Here is a 23,851-nt window from a genome sequence, read left to right on the forward strand (position 1 = left end):
AGCTAGCATTGGTATGCCCACCTGGCTACCATGACACCTTAATTCGCTGTGTAATGTACCAACAGTCAACCCTGAATATGACCATTTCATTTGAAATCCTATTGCAGCCTCTCTGAGGATGAATGCTCAGCCAGTCCTCCTGCCTGTTCCACCAGCCTGGGCTCCCTTACACTGTCCTGCCAATTATGCCACTGTAACGGGATCCTCTCCTCCCCCCCCCCCCGGTTGCTACCTAGGTGTGTCCTGGAGGAGGCTTGAGGGCCTGGCTCAGCAGGACAGGGTGAAGCCCAGGCTGGTGGAACAGGGGGGCTCAGTGGTACCCCAATACATCAGGTGGCACCCCAGAGTGCGGGGCAACCCGTCGCAGGGACCATCACTAGAAGAAGAATCTATGAGAACCTGTGGGCTTTAGCGCAGCCCCACAGGGAAAGATGGTGCAGAATCCATCTGAGGGGAGAGTTCCTTCCTAAGGAATGACATTTCAGAGATGACCTTACCTGACAGAGGGACCCCACACACACATTTTTAAAAAGGATATTTAATGGTTTAACAGGAGGTTTCCATGAAACGTGTTCACATTCAATGTCCCGTAAAATCACACTGCATTATAATGTCCTAAAAACAGTCCTAGTTTGCAAATCACTGTGAATACTTAAAAATGCAAAGGTAGACAGGCAAACACAAGGTGACCATTTGCTTTTCTTTTCTTTGTCAGGATACAATTCCTATTCCCAGTTTAGAAAAAGGCGCCCAACATCACTCCATGGGAGTCTGATCCAAGACTCCCATCAATCTTCCAATGGTATTTGCATTCAGCCCCAAGGGGGGGAGTGAGGGGGAATAGCAATGCTAGCTGAAGGAAGTCTGCAAACCAGCAGGTCTCCTTCCAGCAAAGATAAGATCTTTGTGATGGTGAACCACCAGCAGTTCTATACAGTTAGGCTCTACATGAGCCTTGCTGTAGCACTAGCCAGCAGCTAATCACAGGAGGTGCAGACTAATGGACCTGGCACTTTCCAAACAAATGTGGTTGGTAATTTAGAAATCAATGGCCCGTCAGTGCCTAGCAAGATAAAAAACAAAGTGGCTTCGGGGCTGTGGCTCAAGTGAACCAAAGGAGCTCCTGCTGCGAAGGAAATGGGCCTTGTCAAGTACTGCTTCCTCTTTTATTGTGGGTCTCCAGCAGAAGCAGCCCTCCCAGAGCCTCCCAAGCTTGTTGATTACGATTTCCAGCCCATATTACATGCTTGTCTGTTCTGATCAAGGACTTTTTTTTTTTTGTTCTCCTTTTGCAGCAGCCCTGGACTGGCATAGGACCAGAGCAGCAGCAATGTTGCAAAGATAAAGTATTACAATATGAGCCCAAACGGATGCTGTAGCCTGCTTCCGAGTCTCTGTGTCATGCTATTAACTGAGGCCTGGCATTTGGGGAGAAGGGAGGGGGTGATTTTTGTGGCAGAGAAACATAAGAAATGTATCAGCAGCTACTGGCAAACCCAGACCTTTAGGGTCCATTAACAGCTGCTGAATTACAGTAGCGCCGCCATTTTGACAGCTCCTTGGGTGTGGAATTGTTTACTGGCTCTGGATCTAATTCAGTCCCTTTAGATGCCCTCAGGTGCTTAGTGAACACCCAGGGAAATAGAATATAAGAACATAAGAATGGTCATACTGGGTCAGACCCATGGCCCATGTAGCCCAGTATCCTGTCTCTGACGGCCAGTTGCAAATGCTTCTGACAGTCGGAGGCTTAGGGACACCCAGAACAGGGGTTTGCATCCCTGACCAACTTGGCTAATAGCCATTGATGGACCTATCCTCCATGAAGTTATCTAATTCTTTTTTGAACTCCGTTATACTTCTGGCCTTCATAACATACCCTGGCAATGAGTTCCACAGGTTGACTGTGCATTGTGTGAAGAAGTTGTTGTTTTAAACCTGCAGCCTGTTAATTTAATCGTATCACCCTTATTTCTTGTGTTATGTGAAGGGGCAAACAGCACCTCCTTATTCGCTTTCTTCATATCAGTGATGACTTTATGGGCCTCTATCATTCCCCCAGTCATCTCTTTTCTAAGCTGAAGAATCCCAATCTTGCATGGAAGTTGTTCCATCCCTCTAATAATTTCTGTTGCCCATCTCAACACCTTTTCCAATTTCAATCTCTCTCTTTTGCGATGGGGTGACCAGAACTGCACACAGTATTCAAGGTGTGCGTGTACCATGGATTTATACAGCAGCATTATAATCGTTTCTATTTTATTATCTATCCCTTTCCCAAGCTTTTTTGACTATTCCTGAACATCAAGTGGATGTTTTCAGAGAACTAGCCACAATGACTCCAAGATCTCCGTTTTTGAATGGTAACAGTTCATTTAGCTCCCTATCATTTTATATGGACAGTTGGGAATGTGTTTTCCATTGTGCATTACTTTGCACTTATCAATATTGAATTTCATCTGCAAGTTGGTTGCCCAGTCACTCGGTTTTGTGAGATCCCATTGTAGCTCTTCACAGTTGGGGTTGGACTGAACTACCTTGAGTAACTTTGTATCGTCTACAGACTTTGCCGCCTCATGGTTTACCCCCTTTTTCCAGATCATTTATGAATATGTTGAACAGCAACAGGTCCCAGTACAGATCCTTGGGGAGACCCCACTATTTACCTCTCTCCTCTGAAAACTGACCATTTATTCCTACCTTTTGTTTCCTGTCTTTTAACCAGTTATTGATCCATGAGAGGATCTTCCCTCTTATCCTGTGACTGCCGACTCTGCTGAAGAGCCTTTGGTGAGGGACTTACCCCAGTAAAACCACCGAAAACTGAACAATCTGGTGCAGTCATGTGGACATTGCTCCCTGCAAGCCACACCATTCCCTGAAGCACTGAAAGAGTTAATATAACCCATTTAACACCACACCCACCCATCCACTCACCCCAAAATGGCACCAAGCGTGTGAGAGTCACCATTTAGATTCCTTATCAGCTTCCCGTTAGGCCACCGAAAGACAAGAGCCAGTTCAGTGCCACCGTAGTGGCTAGTATGAAGAGAAGTTACTTGTCAGCGTGATCCACATGGGAAGTGGGAGAGAGAAAGGCCGATGATTAAAAGACATTGGAAGAGATGCGTCTCTCATCATTTAAATCCATCTGGAAGTTAGAAGAAACTAGTGGTGCTCTTTTTTTTTCTTTTCTTTCTTTTTTTTTTTTTTTTAACAAGTCTCTTCCAGGAAATATCATTGAAGAGGCTTTTAGGTGGATTTTCAAGAGCAATTTTCAACGTTGACCTCAGTGGGAACAGAGTTAGGCCAGGGCTCAGCACTTTTGAAAATGGCTCCCTTAAAAGTGTTCTACTCTGAAAATGAACATTGCAGGGTTCCATGTTGACTGTTTTTCACTGGCTCCAGACTTAGGGCCAGTGGAAAATTTCTAATTTTTAACACATTGTTTTTGCTTGAAAATTAAATTTTGATCTCAACCCTCACTTCTCCCCCAGTGAAATAGTTGATCACAATTTTGCGGGGTTTCCAAGCAGTGCAATTCAACACCAAAGTTGCTCAGTTTACAGTTTAAAGGATTTTTTAAAAATCCAGTTGCCCTTCAAGTTCTCCTTGGATCTGAGAGTCAAGCTGGCTCCTTCTTGCTCACCTGTCAACACCAGGAAGAAGGGATTATTTACCTGTACAGTAATTGTTTACAGTATGGGAGTGGGGGAAGTGGGGAGAGAAATTTTGTGAAGATTTCACTGAACATCTTTCGCTCTCTTTTTTTGCTCAAAATTCAAACATTTTTGATGGAAAGTGTGAAATTTAAAACATTTCAACCAACCACAGAAGCCACACCTATGTACAGATGTAGTACACTTCCGCTGAGTCGGGGGGCAGGTGTTGGTCCAGGAGCCAGACAGAACCCAGCTTGACTCTCTGGTCCCATGTAGAGTTTGGGGACAGTTAGAAAACCATCTTTTTACTTGTGAACTGAGCAAACTGGATCTGTAAGTGAAGGAGAGACAAACATGGAATTTTGTGACATCATTTTTACAGAGCAAGATCCCCACTTTAAAACAATTAATCCCCTTCATTCTCCTTTAGTGTATTGGTGCCAAATTAAACAGTGACAGTGGCATACAGAATAACTGATTCACAACCGATGGTATCATAACGGCATCTGGCTGATATAAGAAGCCAGCCAAAAAACACAATCTGTTATTTGAAAATGCATCTAAAACTAGCGCGTGCATCCACAATTCGAAGTTTAGGCCCTCACAAATCTTTCAGAGGAAGCCTTAAACGAATGAGATTTTTGTATGCAGCGATCAATCACGAAATACATCTAGAATAGAATTTAGGGGCGCAGAAAAGTTAGATGCATATGGATTATACTGGCTTCATGTGTGTAACTGCATCTCAGCTGAACGACTGCATTCAGTGCTTGTAACAGCCCGCTACTTGCTCAGAGATGAAAGAGCTACTCTAGCTCAAGCAGTCAAGGCGTATGCTGAAGACAGGGGCGATGGATACCTGCTGTTGACCATGGTATCTATGTTTGTGTGGCCAAGGTTTAACAGAGAAGCCCTTAAATTTAAACATCTGGAATCAAAGGTGACCTTCATGTCCTTCATAAAGGCAAATATGTTTCTGATCTATAGAAACTGGCATGGGTTAGCTTGACATCAGTTGGCAGCATAGATTTGTTTGTGAAATGTACCACTTAGCAATAAAGCCCAGTGCAGTCAAGTTGCCATTCTATCTCATACATCCATTTGAATGCATATATTACATTACTGAATGTCAGCACAGCTGTTGCATCTTTCCCATTGCCTTATACTGAAGCTGCTTTTATTCCTGGAATAACAACTGGGTTTCAGCACTATCTGGTCTGTTTTCAAGAAACCAGAGTGGCCTTTCAATGTATCCATGTCGTCTCTACTTGGCAGTTCTTACACACCTTGAGTGTTACATCTCTACAGAACCGTTGTAACTAATATTCAGCAATGTCTTTATTCTTTAGCTGGTTGGAGGAATAAGAAGGTGCAGAACCCACAGTCCATTATTAGACCTTTAACTAAGAAATAAAAATAAACCCAGTTCATTTCTCATGGAGAACTTGAAACCTTCGCTGCCACGTTCCTAGGAATGTTTGTTTCGGCTGTAACAGTGTAGCATGGTGTGATTTTTTTCCACCACCAGTCCCTGAAGCACCGCAACATCTTTTTGTCCACGTTACTGGATGTCATAGTGCTGTGCAAGCCACTGCTGCTGTCCACAGGCTCGCTAGCACAAGGCTTGCGGAGAGTCTCAGTGCCGGGCTAGCCAAGAGGGAATCTGAGGAGGAGGTGCATGAGCAGACCTCGTAGCCGTTTTCCGAACGGCTCTCGTCGTGCTGCCCTTGCTTGGAGCGCACCCCAGTCCTGCTGCGCCCTGCCGAGTCTGGAGAATCAGACTGCATGTCACCGCACACCAGCCAGTCTCTGGCGATGGACTGAGGGTAACCGGGTTCTGCTTCCAGGTCATTGTCCAACACTTTCCAGTACTCCTTGCCCCTGAAGAAATAGGTCGCACCTGGAAAAAAAAAAAAAAAAAGACATGCAGGGTTAGCCGGCATGAGCGCTGGGGGGCTCTCTATCATTAGTCTCTTGCGTGCAGGTGTCGCCATGGCAGCGAAGGGGTGCTCCCACCCAGCTGGATACCCCAGGAACGGAAACGCCCTGAGCTGATGGGAGCAGGTGCAACTCCACCAGGAACAATGGAGTTTTTGTCCACTTGCACCTGTTCATGCCAGCACAGTAGGCAGGGACATGGTGCCACCCATTTGTTCCCGGGGGTAGCTTTAGGCCTATGCTACTACAGTGGACAAGTCGGGGGAGGGGGTCTGCCATACACATGATGCAGCCCAGTGGTGGTGGAGGAGGAAGATGGGCAAGGCCTCATATGTCTAACTTGACAGAAGGGCCTATATGTTGATGTGCCCAGAGAAAATATTCTGGGGGTTTTGGGATGCCTCTGGCGTATTCTTAAAGAGATAACCTCAAGGCCTTTAACCCACAAGGGACCTGAGAAGAGAAACTCCTATAATATACTGTGCTCCTGCTAGCCAGACATTTCCAAAACACCTCAGCATTGAGGCCTCCCACAATGTCTTATGCATCACTTAAGTCCCATGTTAAAGGGTTAAGTGGTTCATAGGGCCTTGCACATGTAACACGGACAGATCCCAGTCGTCAGTGGGCAGGATCGAACCTGGGATCTCTGGAGCTAAATGCACGAGCCTCTACTGCATGAGCTAAAAGCCATATGGCCCTTAACTAAGGCTGTAGAGCAGACTCATTAATCTCTCTCTACTTGGTCTTGGTGCCACTAGATGGGACAGAACACCACACCCAGGAGGTGTGTGGATTGCACACAGACCTCTTGTCCAGGGTAAATTTCATCCACGAACAGGTACATTTTAAATTCCCTGAACTTGCTCCATCCTTGTTAAGGATATGTGCCAATGGGAGTAATGGGGTATGCTCAAAAGCTTCCAAGGTTCAGCCCGATAAGCCCCTGGAGATGTCCCTCTTCCCAGGTTGCTATTACATTGTTAGTTTGACATCTAAATCAAACTGGGAAGTGTCACTTTCTTGTAATAGTGCTTGTGCTGGAGGGAATGGATAGTTTTACATGTCTCCACTAACGGAACTTCCTGCCCCTTCCCCAGGGAGATCAGGCCCCAAACCAATAAATCTCATTCCCTAGAAGGAGCTTCCTGACCCCTGGCCAAACATTTACTTAAAAAACCAAAACTCTTTATATCTTATTGACTTATTTTTTTTCCAACTCAAATTTCAACAAATATGGCACAAGACAAAATCCATATCCATATCCAACCCACCACATGATATGGCTCAAGCCAGACTATTGCCAAAACAGGATAAACTATCACCAGTGCCCTCATCAACCACCTTAGGAGACCCCAGTCCTACAAGCTACTCTAAATGATCCTTTTGTCTGTAGGAACCCCACTGATTTCTTAAGGGCAACGGGCAGGACTAGGGCCTTTGGTTGTCAGTTTCTTAGGGCAGGAACTGTCTCTCACTACATGTTTGTACAGTGCATAGCACAAACAGTTGCAATAGGAATGTAAAACGATAATAAAAAAGGCAGAAATCCAGAACATGGTATCTTTGCAGAGCACATGTAAGATGGGAAATAATTCTGAAGACTTCAAGGAAAAGAATAATGTTCACAGCAAACAATAGATCAATAAAACCTATTTGGTATCAGACAAGTATCAATGCCACTTTATCATATATATGCAGCCTGACACACAGTAACTGATCTGCCTTGGTGTTTAGAGGTGGATGGCTGCCATACTAAAAAAACAGAGTGCAGTGGAGGATGTGTATAATGCTTGCCTAGGGAATTTAATCTCATTATCCGTAGAATTAAATTCATCCTGGTACTCCTCGTTATAATTTCTTGTCCTATGCTAAACAATTCCTCTCCCTTAGAGCCTCAGACGGGAATGTACTTGGTGCAGCTAGCCTGCCCTACAGCCCACACTGCCATTCTACATTCTATTTTTAACACATTAGCTGGATGAGAGCTAGTGTGGGTACGTCTCCTGGAGCTGAGCGTCACACCCTCACCTTGGAGTGTAGACATACCCCAGATTGGCAGTGCTGCAACAGTTTAAAGACAAAAAATGCGAAGAATCTCCTATCCTATCAAAGCACCAGGGGAATGGGGTAGCAGAACAGAGTTACCTTCACTGGAATTTGTCTAGGATGCTGGAACACGTGCTCCACTTTTGCAAAAATGTCCCGAGTGATCAGGAATTTATTGTTATGTCCAAAGCCCCATGTCCCTTAATATCATGTGGAGCAATGGTTGGTATTGATACTAATGTATGCTTATAGCATGATTTTGACAGAGAGAAGTGTCCTCAACATATCTTACTGGGGTTTTACCTCTGATGTCGCCCACCCAAGAAATGAGCTTGCCCAACTGTGCTTATTTCATCCAGCCACAACCCAAGGTGGTATGTTTGCCGTCAGACATATTGCAGCCCCTGGCCGGAGCAATACAGAACCCAGACTTGCCTACATCCTGGCATTTGCTACTTATTAGACATGCTTTACACATAAAGCAGTGACACATGTCCAGTTACTGAGCAATATCTTGCAAGACTGATCACAAGATTCTTGTGATGACATCTCTGTCTTCCTTGAGTAAAACTGCATCATGGTGAGATTTCATAGCTGTACTTGCAAAGTCTCATGAGAACTCCAGTGATAATGGTGCATCACTGCTGGAATAGCATGTTAAGTCCAGTATACACTTAAAAAGTTTTACTGACATAATTATGTTGGTAAGGGATCTGATTTTTGTTAGCCAGAATAGTTATACTGGTAAAAGCCCTATTGTAGATGGAGCTATACTGGGATAAGACACTTAATATTGGTATCGCTTATTTTGCTTTACTGAGACAGAATACGCTACATGGGTATAAGCGCTTTTATACTGGTATAACTAACTGTGCCTGCACTAAGGCTTTTGTTTCGTCTCCACTTTAACTGTGCTGGCCTAGTTAAAGCCACAACATTTTTAAGTGCAGACAAGGCCTTAGGTTTAAAAAAAAAAAAAAAAAAAAAACCAAAAAACTCTGCTAAGCTAGCACCGACTTACCGTCTGACCATCTCATTGCGTCATCTAACGTGCTTGGAATGCCCTTCCACAAAGTGGTCTCTGAAGGATAGCCGGGATCCATCCTCCGCTCATGGTTGTCATAGCGCCAGTAGAGACTGTCCTTAAAGAAATAAGTCTTGTCATTGTGCGCCCAGGAGAAGGCAGCGTCGATGCCTCCCGGTGGCAAGCCAAAATCCAAAATTGGCCGAGGGTATCCTTCCTCCACGTTATTGTCTTTGAACACCCAGTATCTGTCTCCTGGGGAGAGGAAATAGACATGTAGAAATATCACTTCTGCTTCAGGTTACACTCCATGATCTGCTGCTGTGAAAATCCCTAGATTTGAATTCACAGCACTCCAGAAAGGGAACTACAAAACAACAACCTGCCGAGGAATCTGCTTCTTGTGGGAAATGCTGTTTGTGTAAAACTCCCACTTGGATACAGCCAGCCTTTGCTATTTTGCTGCTGGAGGCATTAGGTCCCAGGACATAGACATGTTGATTATGCTGCATAGTCGGAGGCTAGTCATCTCTGGTTATGCCATTTAATTCCCACCCCCTTCCCCTTTGATTTCCACACAATAACTGTTTAATAGAAATAAAAAAAAAATCACACACAGCTTTCGAGGGCCAATGGAGAAGTTCTGTCTGTAATTCAACTTTTATATACGCACGTAAGCACCACCTTTGTAGGAGACTCCCCCAAGTTTCTGTGCATTCATTCAGCTGGATTTGAAAGACCTGCACATGTGGTAGGAAGTCACATGGGGTCTCGAGCGATCTATCTATCTTGGGTACTTATATGGCCTCCATTACCATAATATTTGGCTGCTCTCCTGGAGGGGAATCCACACAGTCCATGCTCTAGCGCATCTGCTCCTCTGTGCACAGAGGGTACAAACTGCAAGCCCTGTGCTCAAAGCTGTGAATCCGGCCCAGGATCTATAACTGGACCTATGGATTGTTTGCCTCTCTGATATTGTTCTTTCAGTAGCTGTGTGGTTTGGCAGGGTCCTTGTGGAGTCCAACACATCATGGCAGCCATTTTGGATTTCCTCCATTTGAGAAAATAATGCTTCGGCAGTATGTGGGAGGCCTTAAAAGCTTTAATGTGTGCAGACACATGTGTGGGATCCATTACTGAGGATAATCCATTTCTGCAGCCTCACCTCTACGATTCAGCACTTCCGAAATCAATAATTTACCACACTCAAAGTGGGACATTAGAGAGGCAAAAAGCAATTTCCAACTGAGAGAAGCTTAGTACAGCTGCTCCTTTTGGAGTTATCCAGTAGGCCAGCTCCCTAAAAAGCACCACAGACGCAGTTTGAGTGCTGGCAGCAGTAATTACACAATGGGGAGACAGCCACAGTTTTGAGTGTGGGAAACTGCTAATTAGTTAAATTCAAACTAACAGAACAACTACTGGCAGCAGGCATAACACCAGGAATGAACAGGCCTGCGGTACATTTAGTTATTCCGGGTGGGACGCTTCAGACGTATGAACTGAACCTAATATCTAGTCACTAAGGTGGAACATAGTTTACTGAATTACTGTAATTCTTTAATACTGTAATGAAGTGAGCTGTAGTTCATGAAAGCTTATGCTCAAATAAATGTGTTAGTCTAAGGTGCCACAAATACTCCTTTTCTTTTTGTAATGAATCAGTGCACTGCAGACAAAAACAGTCCTCAGCTAAATCACACGCAACTGGGGCCTGGGCTAGAACCCCTGCTCTTCAGCGCCAAAACTATTTGAGCTAAAGGAACTCTCCCCTTAGCTAATACTACTAGTAGGGCCCTTCTACAGCTTAGCTACTACAACCTCACTCAGGCACTGATGCACACAGCCAGCAAATTCCTCCAAATGCCTCCAGCAACATTGAATGCTCTTGGTGTACATTGTTTCACATGCAAGATGCTCAGGGTAGGTCCTGTTAGTACAGAAGAATTAAAAATCCAACTTCACTCAATGAAGTATAAAGGGAAAGAAAAAGAAGATGCAAATTCTTAAGAATTGTAGCACGTGTTTAAGAAAAAAAGTAGTTTGCTACTCCAGCTGGTCCTGTTTGAGAAAGTGAATTTTTTTTACCAAACATAATTGTTGCTCTTTGAGTGGGTGTATTAGCAGCCTAATATGTATTAGCCTTGCAAAGATGGGTTCATGGCAGCTTATGACCCAGGAGCTCAGTGGAACTCCTCAGCATACACACTTGGGGCTCTGAAATTTCTCCTGCCACACTGAGGCTTACTTGTCCAGCATGGCAAATTCCATTGAACGACACAGAGTTCCTCCTTGCCTGCAGAACTAGTGGAAGTGTAAAGCTACTGATACAGATACTAGCAAGAGATGTGTGATCCCTTTAATGATGTTTTTGCTCTTACCTTTGAAGAACACGATCTTGTGGTCATTGGTTCTCTCGTACACCGCGTCCACACTGTCCATATTGAGAGGTAGACCCCGCCAGAAACGGTGGATCTGAGCTGGCTGGAGGGAGACCAAGTGTTTATTGCGAGTCAGTCTCCAGAAGTACTTGCCTAGATGAATACAGATTGGACATTAATGAACCAGGCCATAACACCCCTTTGCTAGCAGGAAAAAGCTGTGGGTGGAGTCATGGGATAGTAGAAAACAAAGTACATAAGGTGGGAACTATGAAACTACTTGCTTTCTTTTATTCCCCATACCTTGCAGGCTCCCATATCGCTGACCCTGAGCCATAAGGAGAAATCCACTCCTGTTTCCCTTCCAGACTCTGCATTGCAGTCACCATCCTTCTGTCTGATAAATGAATCTTTTACTGGTAAGAGCATCCGTGCTGCTCCAGAGAACATTCTGCAGGGAGACAGGAGATATTTCCTCTCCTTCCCTCCATGGTTGAATATGCTGCCCCTCAGCAGCAGTACCAGCATCACTACCACCCAGCAACTGAGCACCTGAGTCCAAAGAGTACTACAGTTAACACCAGGCTAGATCAGACCACAGACTAGCCCAACAAGTGATAGCCTCTGAAGAGACAGAAGTAGCTGGAGCTTTTCCCTCTCCCTACTCCACCAATTGCTTTAGCAAACAGTGACTATCACTGTATATTGCTCTGCCATGGCTCTGACCCTCAAGTGTTTGAATATTTTGCACAGCCCTCTGCAACCATCCCCTATTGTGTACTAGGAAGAGGTGATCTGAAATCCAGAAGCTTTTATAAAGGGGTAGGAATGGAGGAGTGAGAGGAGAAAAGAAAAAATACAGAGGAGGAAAGGAAGAGCTGACGTATATTGTGCACCATTCCAAGGTGTATTGAGAAGGTGGCCTTCCTTCTCACCCGAAATGTTACAACGAGACAAATTCTCTGCTGATGTAAAGGAGCACAGCGCCAGCAACCTCAGCTGCACCCATCTATGTCAGCCCTAGGAATTGGGGCTCAGCAAGAAATCACATTGGTTGTGATGGGAGGGGAAGATCAATGTTTGCTGTGCAGTGCAAGTTTAAGGCTGGGATATTCAAAGGTGTATCAGGCAGTTAGGTTACCAAATCCCATTCAATGGGAGTTGGGTACCTAATTCCCTTAGGCACGTTTGGAATTCTCCACCTGAATTTCTGTGGTTTTGCAGCACATTCCATGAATACATATTCCCCTGGGATCTCTATAGCATGAGTTCTGAGCTGGAGGAAGCAGGCTGAGTACCTATCCTGTACCCCCATTCCCAAGAAGCTATTGTTGTGAGATTATGCAGGGCATAGCAGGGATCCCCCTGGGAAATGAGCAACAGGCCCAAGATGTTTCTTTGATTTGTATTCAAGACATTCAGCTACACTTCTACAGAGCTGGCTGACTGACACACCAACTTTCAAAATTTTATGGAAATTGGATCTTAGCCTAATGATGCAGGATGCAAAACTCCAACACTTAAACATCTGCAGAGGGGATTTTTTTATTACAATTATAAGGATTTATATCACATACTTATTCTTCTGCTGCATTTTGCCTATTTGCTTTATATGACTAAAATCTATGTCTGAATAATACATTCAACTGTTAGGAATGACAGTAATTTCAAATTCTTTTAAGATCATTACAAATCTAGTATTCAAACTCTGTGGCTATTGTAGATTTATGGAAACACGTAATTAAATGAAGATGTTCTTTGCATCTCTAATTAGGCTTGCACTGGAAAATGCCAGATTTTCACCGTTTTCAGAAGAAATATTGCTTGGCATAATTGCTTTGTTAATAGGAACGTATCAAAAAGTTAAAAGTGCTCGGTGCTAATTTGACATAACTGGAGAAACCCCACCACTTTGTATTAGTTAGCAGCACTCTTTCTCTATTGATGCACCCAGCAGATGTGCTGTTACAAGAAGCCAGTTTTCAGTCCGAATTCAAAGTCAGGAATAAGCTGATTTCCAAGAGGCTGTCGGGAGCAGCAGAAACATAGCAATTTCGGTAGCAGTGAATTCCGAATGCAATAGCTCCCGTTTGCCCACAATGCTCATGTTATCACCTCACCGTGGCCAGGTCTGCGTGCCAAAGCACCGTATTTACCCTGACTATCCCCAGGTCATCCTGGGCAAGAACTGTAATTAGTGTACAGAGTGAAATGATTTCATTTATGGTGAGTGAGCTTGATGTAAGACCAGCCCAAGCTGGCAGGTTGAAATGTAAGGATGAAAACCAAGATTAAGATGGGCCTTCCTGACCTCCCCTAATTCACAGAGATCATGGTAAGTCCCCATTCACGTGGGCGGAGGCATTTTGCTTTTTCTGATGCTTTGTGGTTTTGATTCCAGCTGGGAAATGCTCTCAGCATGCGGGATGCCTCTGGCAACATTTCTGTACACGCTATATAAATGGGCAAAAGTTTAAAACTTGGGTTGCCTAAAGTGAGGTTCCTAAATCAAAGTGGCCTGATTTTTAGAAGTTCTGAAACTCTGCAATTCCATCAAAGTCCACAGGAGCTCTGAGTAACTGACGATGCAGTCTGTATTTGAACTGCACCGGTTGGAGGGACTGCATAGAAAGCTGTCCTCTATGTGGTGTTACTTCAGGTTTCACGTTACCGTTTGGTGGCATTCTGTATGCGGTTCTTTCAAGTTATTGCCTCAGAATGCTGGGAACTGCCAAACAAGAGATGATAATTAATTACCTCAGTCCAAGCTAGAGCTTTTGAGCCAGATCCTTAGCTAAGGTAAACTGAAGTCAATGGAGTTATGCCAGTTTACCCCAGATCTGCCTGTTGACGTCACTGAAGCTATGGAGATTTACACCAGCTGAGGCTCCATTGGCATCAATTAGCCAGGTCAATATAGCCAAGGATCTACAAGCCAACTCTGCCCTTGCTTCTCCAGAAGAAACACACACATGTGCAAATATATGCCAGAAACAAACCATGAGGAGGATTCCTCTCTTGGTTTTTCCTTCTAGTTCTCCTCTCCTAACCCCCTTTCTTCCTTGCAGGCTCTTTGGAGCCAGCAGCTGTATGCAGAAGTGAGAAAGAAAAAGAGATGGTTGCAGAGAGGGCCTCACGAGGCGATCATCATCTCCTGCCTTGTGCTGCCTCAGCAGCACAAACATCTTTAAATGCTTTTGTTCGTTCCCTCTTTGGATGCCCTCCCTCCTTCTATTTGGTAGTGACATGTTTCAATGGAGATGCCGTAAACTGTCCTGGTTCCTCTTTATCATCTCAGAGAGGAGATGCCTTTTTTCTCCCCTAGGAAATCAGTTGGGTCAGTTCTGGACAAACGATTGCCGAAGAAGCAGTGCATCACAGTGGCCTCAGTCGGGGACCTTTCCACCTCGAATGCAAAGAAACCCCAAGGAGACCAGGCGGAGAAGGACTCTGTACAGCTGAGGCGGCACTGGCAGGATTCTCTTAGACAGCCGGTCACCCTTGGAGATACACTGTCAGCAACTGTTCAGTAAACATGGAACCAGATGGTACTGTAATTCTGTGCATGTGCTGTCGTCTTTGGATGATGGTGCATGCACACCATGTGGAACCAGGAACGTGAAGCATAGGAGGAAAGGGAAGTTGAAGGCATTCAGGACAAAAGTCAAAGTGATTTGCGGCTGTTCTCTCAGTCCTTAGACGGACCCAGATTTGTACTCTGTTACTGCAAATACCAATTTCAGTTCGTCACTTTGAAATCCTGGAGAGTCTGGTTGAACAGCTCAAATAGTTGCATAGCAGACACTGATGATATCCTGTCTCTAACAGTGGCCACTGATAGCTGGTTCAGATCAAAGTGTAAAAACCCCATAATGGGAAGTTATGCAAAACCATGACTGGGGGCAGGATGAAGGGGGAAGGAAATGGAAGTTTCTTCTGAGCTCCAGGCAGTCAGTGATTGGCTGGTGTCCTGAAGGCCTTACCATTCAATTAGCGTAACTGCAGGTATTCTTACAGTTTACACACATACCTAATCATTCATTAGAATCCTATTCAATTTTTTGCCTCTTTAGCTTCTAGCAGCAGTGAATTCCATAGTTAAAATTATGTGTCAGTTTAAATTTATTGTCTCGTAATTTCACTGGATTTCCCCTTCCCCTTGGGTAAGCAGAAGTGCCTGATTTACCGTTCAGTATTATGTATACCTCTACCATGACCCTCATTCACCTCCTCTTTGAAACAAGCAGGCCTCATTTAGGCTTTGTTTACACTACACAGCTTTTAGCGATATGGCCGAGTCGCTAAAAGTCAGGCAGTGTAAATGCTGTTTGTTGGTGCTTTTGCTGACAAAATACTTCCACCCCCTACGAGCAGGGTTTGCATCGTCGACAGGAGCGCTCCTGCCAACAACAAGCCATTTACACGGCCACTTGCCATGGCAAAACTTTTGTCTTTCGGGGGTGGGGTGGGGGGCTTTTTTTAAGCCCCTGTGAACGACAAAAGTTTTGTCCTTTAATTGGCAGTGTAGACAAAGTCTTAGTCGCTGATCTGGAAGTCTCTACATGTTTGCATCGTCACTGATGCCCGTCTCGAGGTCTTTTCTTCATCCTTTTTAAAATCATGTCTATCCTACTAGTTTTGAGCCAGGTGGCGATCCTAACAGGTCCACTCTGCGCCAGTGGCCTGGTTCTCATTTACACTGAGGCCTCTTGACACTGTTCCAGCAGAGTCTGAAGGTGGGTGTAGATAGAGGGCCTTAAAGTTCTAAGGGCTCTTTATGCTGCTCCAATGGTGTAAAGTGGCATCAGTGTGAATGAGAATCAAGCCCTGGCAGGCAACGCTGGAGCAAACCAAATATTACTGGATGTGAACCTAGTGCCGCAAACAATACCCTGACTCCATGCCCCGGACATCTTGGCAAAGCCATCCCTCTTCTGGAGACCAGGTTTAAAGAGAAGAGTAGACTGAAATGTTTGCATGAACGGAGCCCAGCCGTGTAATGCAGAGCTAGGTGCGGCTTTGGCTTGGCAAAGGTCACCCAAGCCATTACATGGAAAGCAGCTGCTTACCTTTGAAGAAGAAAGCCTCGCCTCTGATCTGAGCCACGGCATCAAAGTGAGTGTTGCACCTGTTGGGGATATCTCTTCTGAGCCTGCAGAAAGACAGCACTCATGTGAGCGGCAGTCCTACCCCCGCAGCCAGGAGCAGGGCTCTCCAGCTCCCCGGGACGGAGCACTGCTCCCCCAGGCAAGCAGCAATTCCCCTCCCACTCACTGCACTGGCTCGTCTGGCTGAAAACAATTCCGCAGTGCACACAGAACTGGGATCTGCAGCCCCGGGGCCATCGAGAAGGAGGGGTTCAGTGGGACATGGCTGTAGAAGGTCACAGAGGCCTAAAGTTTGGCGGGTCCCTGCTCCCACCCCCAAATCAGTCCTGCTGTGAACCCAGCCTTGTGCACAGGGGGTTTTCCAAGGCACAGGCTCTGCAAAGCTTTTCTGGACAAATGGCTCCTTTAAGACAGTGTTCTCTACAAAACGAATCCATGGCAGACACTCGCCCCCTCTCCCGTTTTCTATGCGAGACCATCACCAAGAGCCAAGGAGATGGGGAGCTAGATTCTGTTCTCCGTAGCAGCTCTGGAAAGCCAGAGGAACTCCAGGGCAGGCGAAGCTATTACTCCAGTGTCACCGTGGTGTGCCTGAGAGCCCATCTGGGCCCCCTGCATGGGAACAGCAAGATACTTGCTGAACAAAACGCACACAGGCTGACATGAGTGACTTCAGCACACAGGAACTCCGGACGTAGACTCTGAGTGGCTGGGGGTCACAGCTGCACACTGAGACAGTAATAGAAACCAAACAAAGGGGGTGAAGGGCCGGATGGTGAATGCCCAGATAGTGACTAGCCTGGCTGAGATCCTGTTTTAACAAGTTTCAGAGTAGCAGCCGTGTTAGTCTGTATTCGCAAAAAGAAAAGGAGTACTTGTGGCACCTTAGAGACTAACAAATTTATTAGAGCATAAGCTTTCGTGAGCTATTTTTTCCACCAAATGCATCCGACGAAGTGAGCTGTAGCTCACGAAAGCTTATGCTCTAATAAATTTGTTAGTCTCTAAGGTGTCACAAGTACTCCTTTTCTTTTTGTTTTAACAAGGTGTGTGGTGGGACCACAGGGAGTATGAAGAATTTAAAGAGTAACGAAGCCCTTGTACAACGATTGCTAGAGAGCAAGGAAAGGATTTGTGACCCGTATACAGATTAGCTGCTCTCTGTGACAGAGAAGCATGAATCTAATTTGCCTTTAGAAGAACTCCATATCAGACTGCCTGCACCATCCTTCTCAACTTCTCCCTATGCAATATGCCAGCCACATGTCTAAGCCCAATCAAGACTTCACCATGGTATCTGAGCACCCTTCGACTCCATAAAACAGACTTCACGTTAGTAATACAGTGCTGTGTAACCAAGGGGAAGAGCCAGCTCCCTTCTTTCAAAACATCACGGCAACAAACACAACTGATACAACTGTGCCACTAGAAACATAACAAATCTTAGTGTTTCTGACAACACACCTGCCCCAGAGGAATTGGGATTAGAACCCTTGTCCTTCAGCTCCAAAAACATAGACCTCTACCACTTGACTTGAACAAAAATTCCCTTTGTTAATAGTAGTAGATCCTTTATCCCCTCTGTGGTTCAATCACTAAAGGATGGCACGCACACACACAAATCATTGCAAGGGATTTGCTTTAAATGCCGAGAGGGAAGGAATCTACGAGCCCATTATGACGACAGCTTTGCAGAGGGTATCTAACTAATCTTAAACAATACAGCACCCAGCCCACCCACACTGTGAGGAGAATGAAATCTCCCAGCATGAACCTCCGTGTGCTTTCAGACTTTTAACCCTACCTTTTGGGGCTTTATCAGGAAGAGCACACTGCACAATTCTGACCCGGGTCAGTAAATTGATGGAATTATCCCATTGCAGGGCACATTCTAAATAACACATTTTGCCCACATTCCCCAATCTGACAGCTCTACCAGCATTGAAGAAACTCTCCATAGAAAGGCCCTTCCAAGGAACACCTCTTGCTTATCCTCACGGGAAAAAAAAAAAAATCCTTGCGTGCTTCCAATGATCTCCCTGCTTCTAAGGAACAAAGCAGAATCCTAAAGACAGCACTTCAATTATCCAAGGGACCCTCCAAATATAACAAAGCCCCTGAGGTCATGCTGGGTTGCATCAGCTGCATAATCGTAATTCATGAACTCTGAGTGGATTTTACCAGCAGAGAGAAGGCTTCCGTGCCCCTGATATGCTGCCCAGAGCTGTCTTACCTCATAGATTTATCTACTCCTCTGCCTATTCATTATTCAAGAGGCACTTGTCAAAATTAAAATCCTGTGTTAGATCCTCCGCTGATATAAAATCAGTGTATCCCCATGGAAGTCAATGGATTTATGCTAATTTACACCAGTTGAGCATCTGGCCCCATATATTTTAAAAACAACCTCTACCTGAGTTACTAGCAACATCTTCAATCATTAAAATTAAAGAATTTTAAAAGCGTAATTGACTTTTCACCCTGATGCTATTTTGATTATGGCTCTGCTCTTCCCCCAACTTAAGAGTGTGAAACTAGACTTGTCAATTTCATACTCTTTCCAGTGAGTTTCATGATCTGATTCTCCCAGTGTTGCTGCCAACATTGAAGAGAAATGCTTCATACATAAAATAAACGGTTTCATTTAATTAAAAACATCATGAAAAGATTTCAACACATAGTAGGCCAAATTCATTCCTGGTAGAAGTAAGTCATCTGAAGTCTAGGCAGTTACACCAAGACAGAATGTGGTTCATTGAGATTTGTTTTAGAAAGAAAGAAAGAAAAAGAAAAAGAAAATTTCCTTATTTCTCTTGTAGCACCTCTTGTTTGAAATACATACAATAAAGCCTAGATTTTCATGAGTGACTAGCAATTTTGGGTACCCAACTTGAGAAAACGTAAAGGGTCCCAGTTCTCAGATGGCGGGTGCTCAGCATTTTCTGAAAATCCAAAATGAAATATAAGCTTTGGCCCAAATCTAAAAGGGTAACTTATGTTAAATCAATGGATGTTAGGGGCCAAAATACCTTTGTGGATCTGGGCCTTTGCCAGTTAGACAGCTCTTTAAATAAATATACCACACACATGCAAGCATAGGTGAGGGTTTGGATACTATGTATACCACAAAAGAATGACATTCATCTTGTCCTTTTTCCTTAATAAGTAGCTCAGAATTTGCACTTTTCCTTTTTCTACAAAATCCCCTAGCACACCCTAAATTCCTTATTTATGTTCTAGTCCTGAATTAACATCTCATTAAGCTTCTTACTGCACTGGTTTTACCCTTGGGCCACTTTTAACTCTTCTGGACCCACAGTACAGAGAGATTGGTAGTAACAAAGAATGCAAACAGGACACGAGTGGCCAGAATGAGCTCGACCTCAGTGGTTCCCAGGCTGGAAGAATTAGCACCTCTTGGGGAAAGCGTCGCACACGAATCTTCAAAGGTTCTTGCTAGGAGCCTCTGCACTTCACACATCTACCCCAAGCAAGCAAACAAACCTGTTCTGGAGCTGGACTCAGAATCTACACTCAAAAATCTAGTGGGTCCCCATGAGAGTGAGCCCTGTATGTAGAAATCACTCCTTTGGTTCCCCCCCTTCCCAATCTGAAAATCCCCATCCCCATGGTTGGTAACTAGCCATGATTTGGGAGGGGAGGGGACATGTATTGGAGTCACCCCTCTGCCCACTTCTTCGGGCTTTAACTCCCTGCTGAAACAACAGCTGAAGGGAAGTATCCACCCTATGGTCTGAGAAGACACCCATGCTTCAGGTGACTCTTCTCAAGGACATTGGTGGCAGTTCTGCTTACTGCACAGTGGGGCGATTCTCTGGTAGCTCTGGCAGAAGGGGGTGGTCATCAGTTTTGGTTACTTCAGGCTTTGCTGTTGGGGACACAGAATCCCTGACTCCTAGGAATAAAGACAAGAAAGCATTAGAGGGCACACCACCCCCACCAGCCAGACAGTGCATCCTCTAAAAGAGCTGTCTCTGCAAGCCACTGCTGATGAAGTGAAGCATAAACCCACTCATGAACTAACCATATAGCTGCCAGATTCTGACTTTGTCTTCATAAGGCAGGTCATACTTCAGGGGATCCCCCACCGGTCCCTGGTAATAGGGTCTCATGATAGACTCTAAGGCAGAGATGTGGGTCAAGCCGATGGCGTGGCCAAACTCATGGACTGCCACGGCAAACAGGTCCATCCCATGGGCATCTGAAAATAAAGTCATCATCAACATCAAAATAACACTGCATGCTCATCACGCTCTCGGCGGTGGTGGGCATTCAGGCGTCTACTTCAACATGTCCATGTGTGTCAGTGTGAGGGAGTGAGATCGAATGGTTGGAGCAGGAGACTAAGCACCTACAGGAGATCAGCAGGCAGCTCCCTGGGAGAGGCAGTCTCCGATCAGACAGCCCGCAGTGGTCCACACATTTACAGACAGAAAGTGCTTTTGCTACAGCGTTGGGCCAAAGTACCTTTGTTTAATTCCAACAGCAAGCGGCTGGGGATATCCACCAGCTGACAGATACCACACTGCTAGCACTGTCCTATCTGGCAGAGCCAGTGTCACTGCCAGCTGGATATCCCCACCTGCTGTACCTAGCGCAGCACTGCCCTGAAGCTCTGGGGCCCCTGGATAGATAAAGCCAATGTAAGGACTTTGTTCAATACTGGGACAGGGACACTGGAGGGCCTCAGGTTCATTGTCACGAGACACAGAATTGCAGGGTCCACGTGGGTTGCCTTTATTAGCAGCTGTATAGCAGCAGAGTCAGACATGACATGGCTGTTCTGGAGCAGCTTCTGCACCTGTGGCTGACAGGGGCAGCAGGTGGTCCTGCCTGACTAGCGGTCTTGAAATCTCAGCTGTTTGCCCAGTTCCCCTTATGAAAAAGCACTAAAGGGATCCGCAGTAACTACCCACAACACCACAGCTTGCAGCACAGCTTGTCTGGGGTCTCAAGTGGTTTGGCCCAGTGGATTGGGAGGATGTCAGTGTGTGTCCCCACAGGGCTGCCTTCATGACCCAGTCTGAGCATGGGCCAGGCAAGACAAAGAGGCCGGTGAACAACCAATTGTTTGGAGTAAAGGGCTGGGTGCAAAAAAGTGTGCAAGGGGAAGAGGAGAGGGGAGCCTGTTGTAAGGCAGCTTTTGTGGGGAGGTTTGAAAATCAGGTTGCCATAGTAACTTTTGCCACAGGAGATGAAGCACTGAAAGGGGAATACGGTCAGCTTTAACATTCTTTGTAGCCAGGTCCTTTCTCCTGGGGGGTCCCGATTTTTGAAGGTGGGGACAGAGAGGCTCAGGAGAGAGAAATCAGATTAACCAAACAAAAAAAACCCCCAAAAAACAAAAAAAGAGAGAGAGAGAGAGAAAATATTAGTCAATTTCGAGGAGGAAGATTAGGTCTAAATGAAATTATTAAGCCCAGGCAGCAGAAACCACTGGGACGTCGGCAGGAGAGGTGGCGTGACGAGAAAATTAGCAGCTGATGACTGGAGCAGTCACATTCTGTCAAAATCCAGCCAAGATGGAGCTTGTGAGATCTCCGGCCTGCCACACAGGCCTGCACAGCTTTGCTTTTCAAAGTCTCTCCACCTCCTGAAACTGGGCTGCTGGCTTGAAAGGCTGAAATTGCATGTTAAGTGGAACTTCTTATTGCCGTGAGGTAAATGCCTTAATCTGGTGGAGCTGGCGGTCCTTTGCCCTGGCTTCCTAAGGTCAGAGAGTATTATTTGTTTCTAAGCCACAGCTGGCATTGCCCTGTCTTCTCTTATTTGGAGCAGGAGAGCTGGTTATTGGCCACTGAGAATGGCAGCCTTCAGCCTAACCTAGCTCTGCACCACCAGTTCCATCCCCCAACTAGTGGGGGACTGTGAGGAGTTGACTGCCCTATAGTCAGGGGGATTGGGGCAGAATCCTTGGGATCTGAACTCTTCTATCTGAGGCGTGGCAAAGCAGCAGAGTCAGTGAGGGACCAAGGGTCTCATTCCCCACTGCCATGCATCTCATGCCTTCGTTGACACCTGTGAAAAGTAGGCGGGAAAGCAACCTTCTGACCTGGTAGCATTTTATGCTCATTTTGCACAAGTGCATATTGACGAGAGTAGGTAGAGGAGATTCAGGTCCCTAGCGGAGCCAGGAGGGGAAGAGCAGGAGTGAACCTGAAGGCAAAGTCTGTCTAGGAGAACAGGACTGGAAAGTAGAGGGGGGGAAGTAAGTGGGCAAGGGCTATTTTTCAGTGGGCTCCTATTTATTCCTCATCCTTCCACAGTGCAGGTGTGTCGCTGATGGGCTTTGCAAGCAGATCCCTACAGATCTCACTGGGTGGAAGCAGGGCTTGATTTGCAGCTGTGGAGGAAGAACACGTGTGCCCTGGCTTTCCCCTTAGCTGGTCTCTGCACGCCAGCACTGGTGCCACAGGACTCTCAGCTCTGCCACTGAAGCCTCCACAGAGCAGGGTTGAGGAGCCCTGTGAACTCAAAGGCAGCCCAACCAACCTCATCACTTACTAGTTCAGAGACTCCAGGGTAGGGAGCAGCAGGGTGGGGCCACACAGGGATTGTGGGAGTGGCAGATGGGAGCTCTGGGTTTGTAGGTGTGGCAAGTGAGGGATTATGGGGAAAAATGGGAATACGCTACCACAGTTTCCTCCCTGACTTGGACAAAAATGTTACTGGCCTTTGAGGACATAAGGGAGTGAACAGAGGACTCTGGGGCCCCAAGAGATGTGCACAGGACCCCAAAATCCAAAGGGTGCCCATAACAGAGACGTAGACATTTACAAAGGGAGAGGTTGGGAGTTCATGAGTTCTGCTCCAACTCTCTGACTCTGACGTACCTGATGATCGGAAGGTCCAATATTCGTCGTCATCGAAATGAGTGTCTCCTGCGGTATGATGGTCTCCAGGGAAGAAAGCGTGTGCTACCGTGCCGCCAGGCCCATCAAAGGGATACCCATCGTTGTGGTCCGCTTTGGAAAAGTCTATCTGTATGTCAGCATTGTTACCCGCCACTTCGTGGAAATTCAACGGGGTGATGTCACTCCAGACCTTCAGGGCATAGTACATGAGGGCACGGACTGTGTCATGGCCCAGGTGAGATTCTTTGGGGAAGGTGCGGACTCTGGGATAGAAAAGAGAAACCAAGGACGTGAAAATAACAATCAGTATCAATGACTGTCCAACTCTTTCATTCTGCCGATCACTTCATGATTCTCTCCAGGACTCATCCTCCTCTCAGTTCCCAAATCCTTGGTCTATTTTGTAAACCACCAGAAAGAGCCCTGTAGATGACTGGTGGTCCATGGGGCATAGCTTGGCAACCACTGACATACACAGTACTCTATTGTTGGTTCTCCCACCTCTGCCCTCCACTAGGTGGAATGTCAGACCCGGGAAACTTTGTGTGAATTTGTGTCCCCCCGCCTCTCCCCACCCCCCCAATAGATACATCCTATGGAACATACAAGAATGAATACTACTCTGCAAGGGGCAGTGGTTCACAGATTGCTCTCGGTAGAGCTGGTCAAACTCAACATTTTGGTTCTGCAGAACATTTCAAAATTTCCTTTCATCCCAAATCAGAACAAAAGTGGAAATTCTGAAATTTCCTGCAAAACCAAAATAAAAAATAATTAGAATACAATGAATTTAACAAAATATAAAAGCTGA

At 45.7% G+C, this 23,851-nt stretch overlaps 1 protein-coding gene across 3 annotated transcripts in view; it reads right to left on the reverse strand.

The window, feature by feature from the left end:
- Positions 1–532: 532 nt before the first annotated feature.
- The window catches only part of MMP17 (matrix metallopeptidase 17), a 117,073-nt gene continuing 93,754 nt past the window's right edge, over positions 533–23,851 (reverse strand). For all 3 annotated transcript variants that reach the window (XM_038374000.2, XM_038373999.2, XM_043498164.1), the window contains exons 4-10: positions 23,020–23,303; positions 20,211–20,387; positions 19,982–20,081; positions 16,127–16,209; positions 11,058–11,210; positions 8,671–8,928; positions 533–5,562 (exon numbers count right to left, since the gene is read on the reverse strand). In XM_038374000.2, the coding sequence (XP_038229928.1) occupies positions 5,234–5,562; positions 8,671–8,928; positions 11,058–11,210; positions 16,127–16,209; positions 19,982–20,081; positions 20,211–20,387; positions 23,020–23,303 (1,384 nt within the window). In that variant the 3' untranslated portion in view covers positions 533–5,233. The remainder of the gene's footprint in view (positions 5,563–8,670; positions 8,929–11,057; positions 11,211–16,126; positions 16,210–19,981; positions 20,082–20,210; positions 20,388–23,019; positions 23,304–23,851) is intronic.

This window comes from Dermochelys coriacea, chromosome 15 (genome assembly GCF_009764565.3).
Source record: "Dermochelys coriacea isolate rDerCor1 chromosome 15, rDerCor1.pri.v4, whole genome shotgun sequence".
NCBI classification, from domain to species: Eukaryota; Metazoa; Chordata; order Testudines; family Dermochelyidae; genus Dermochelys; species Dermochelys coriacea.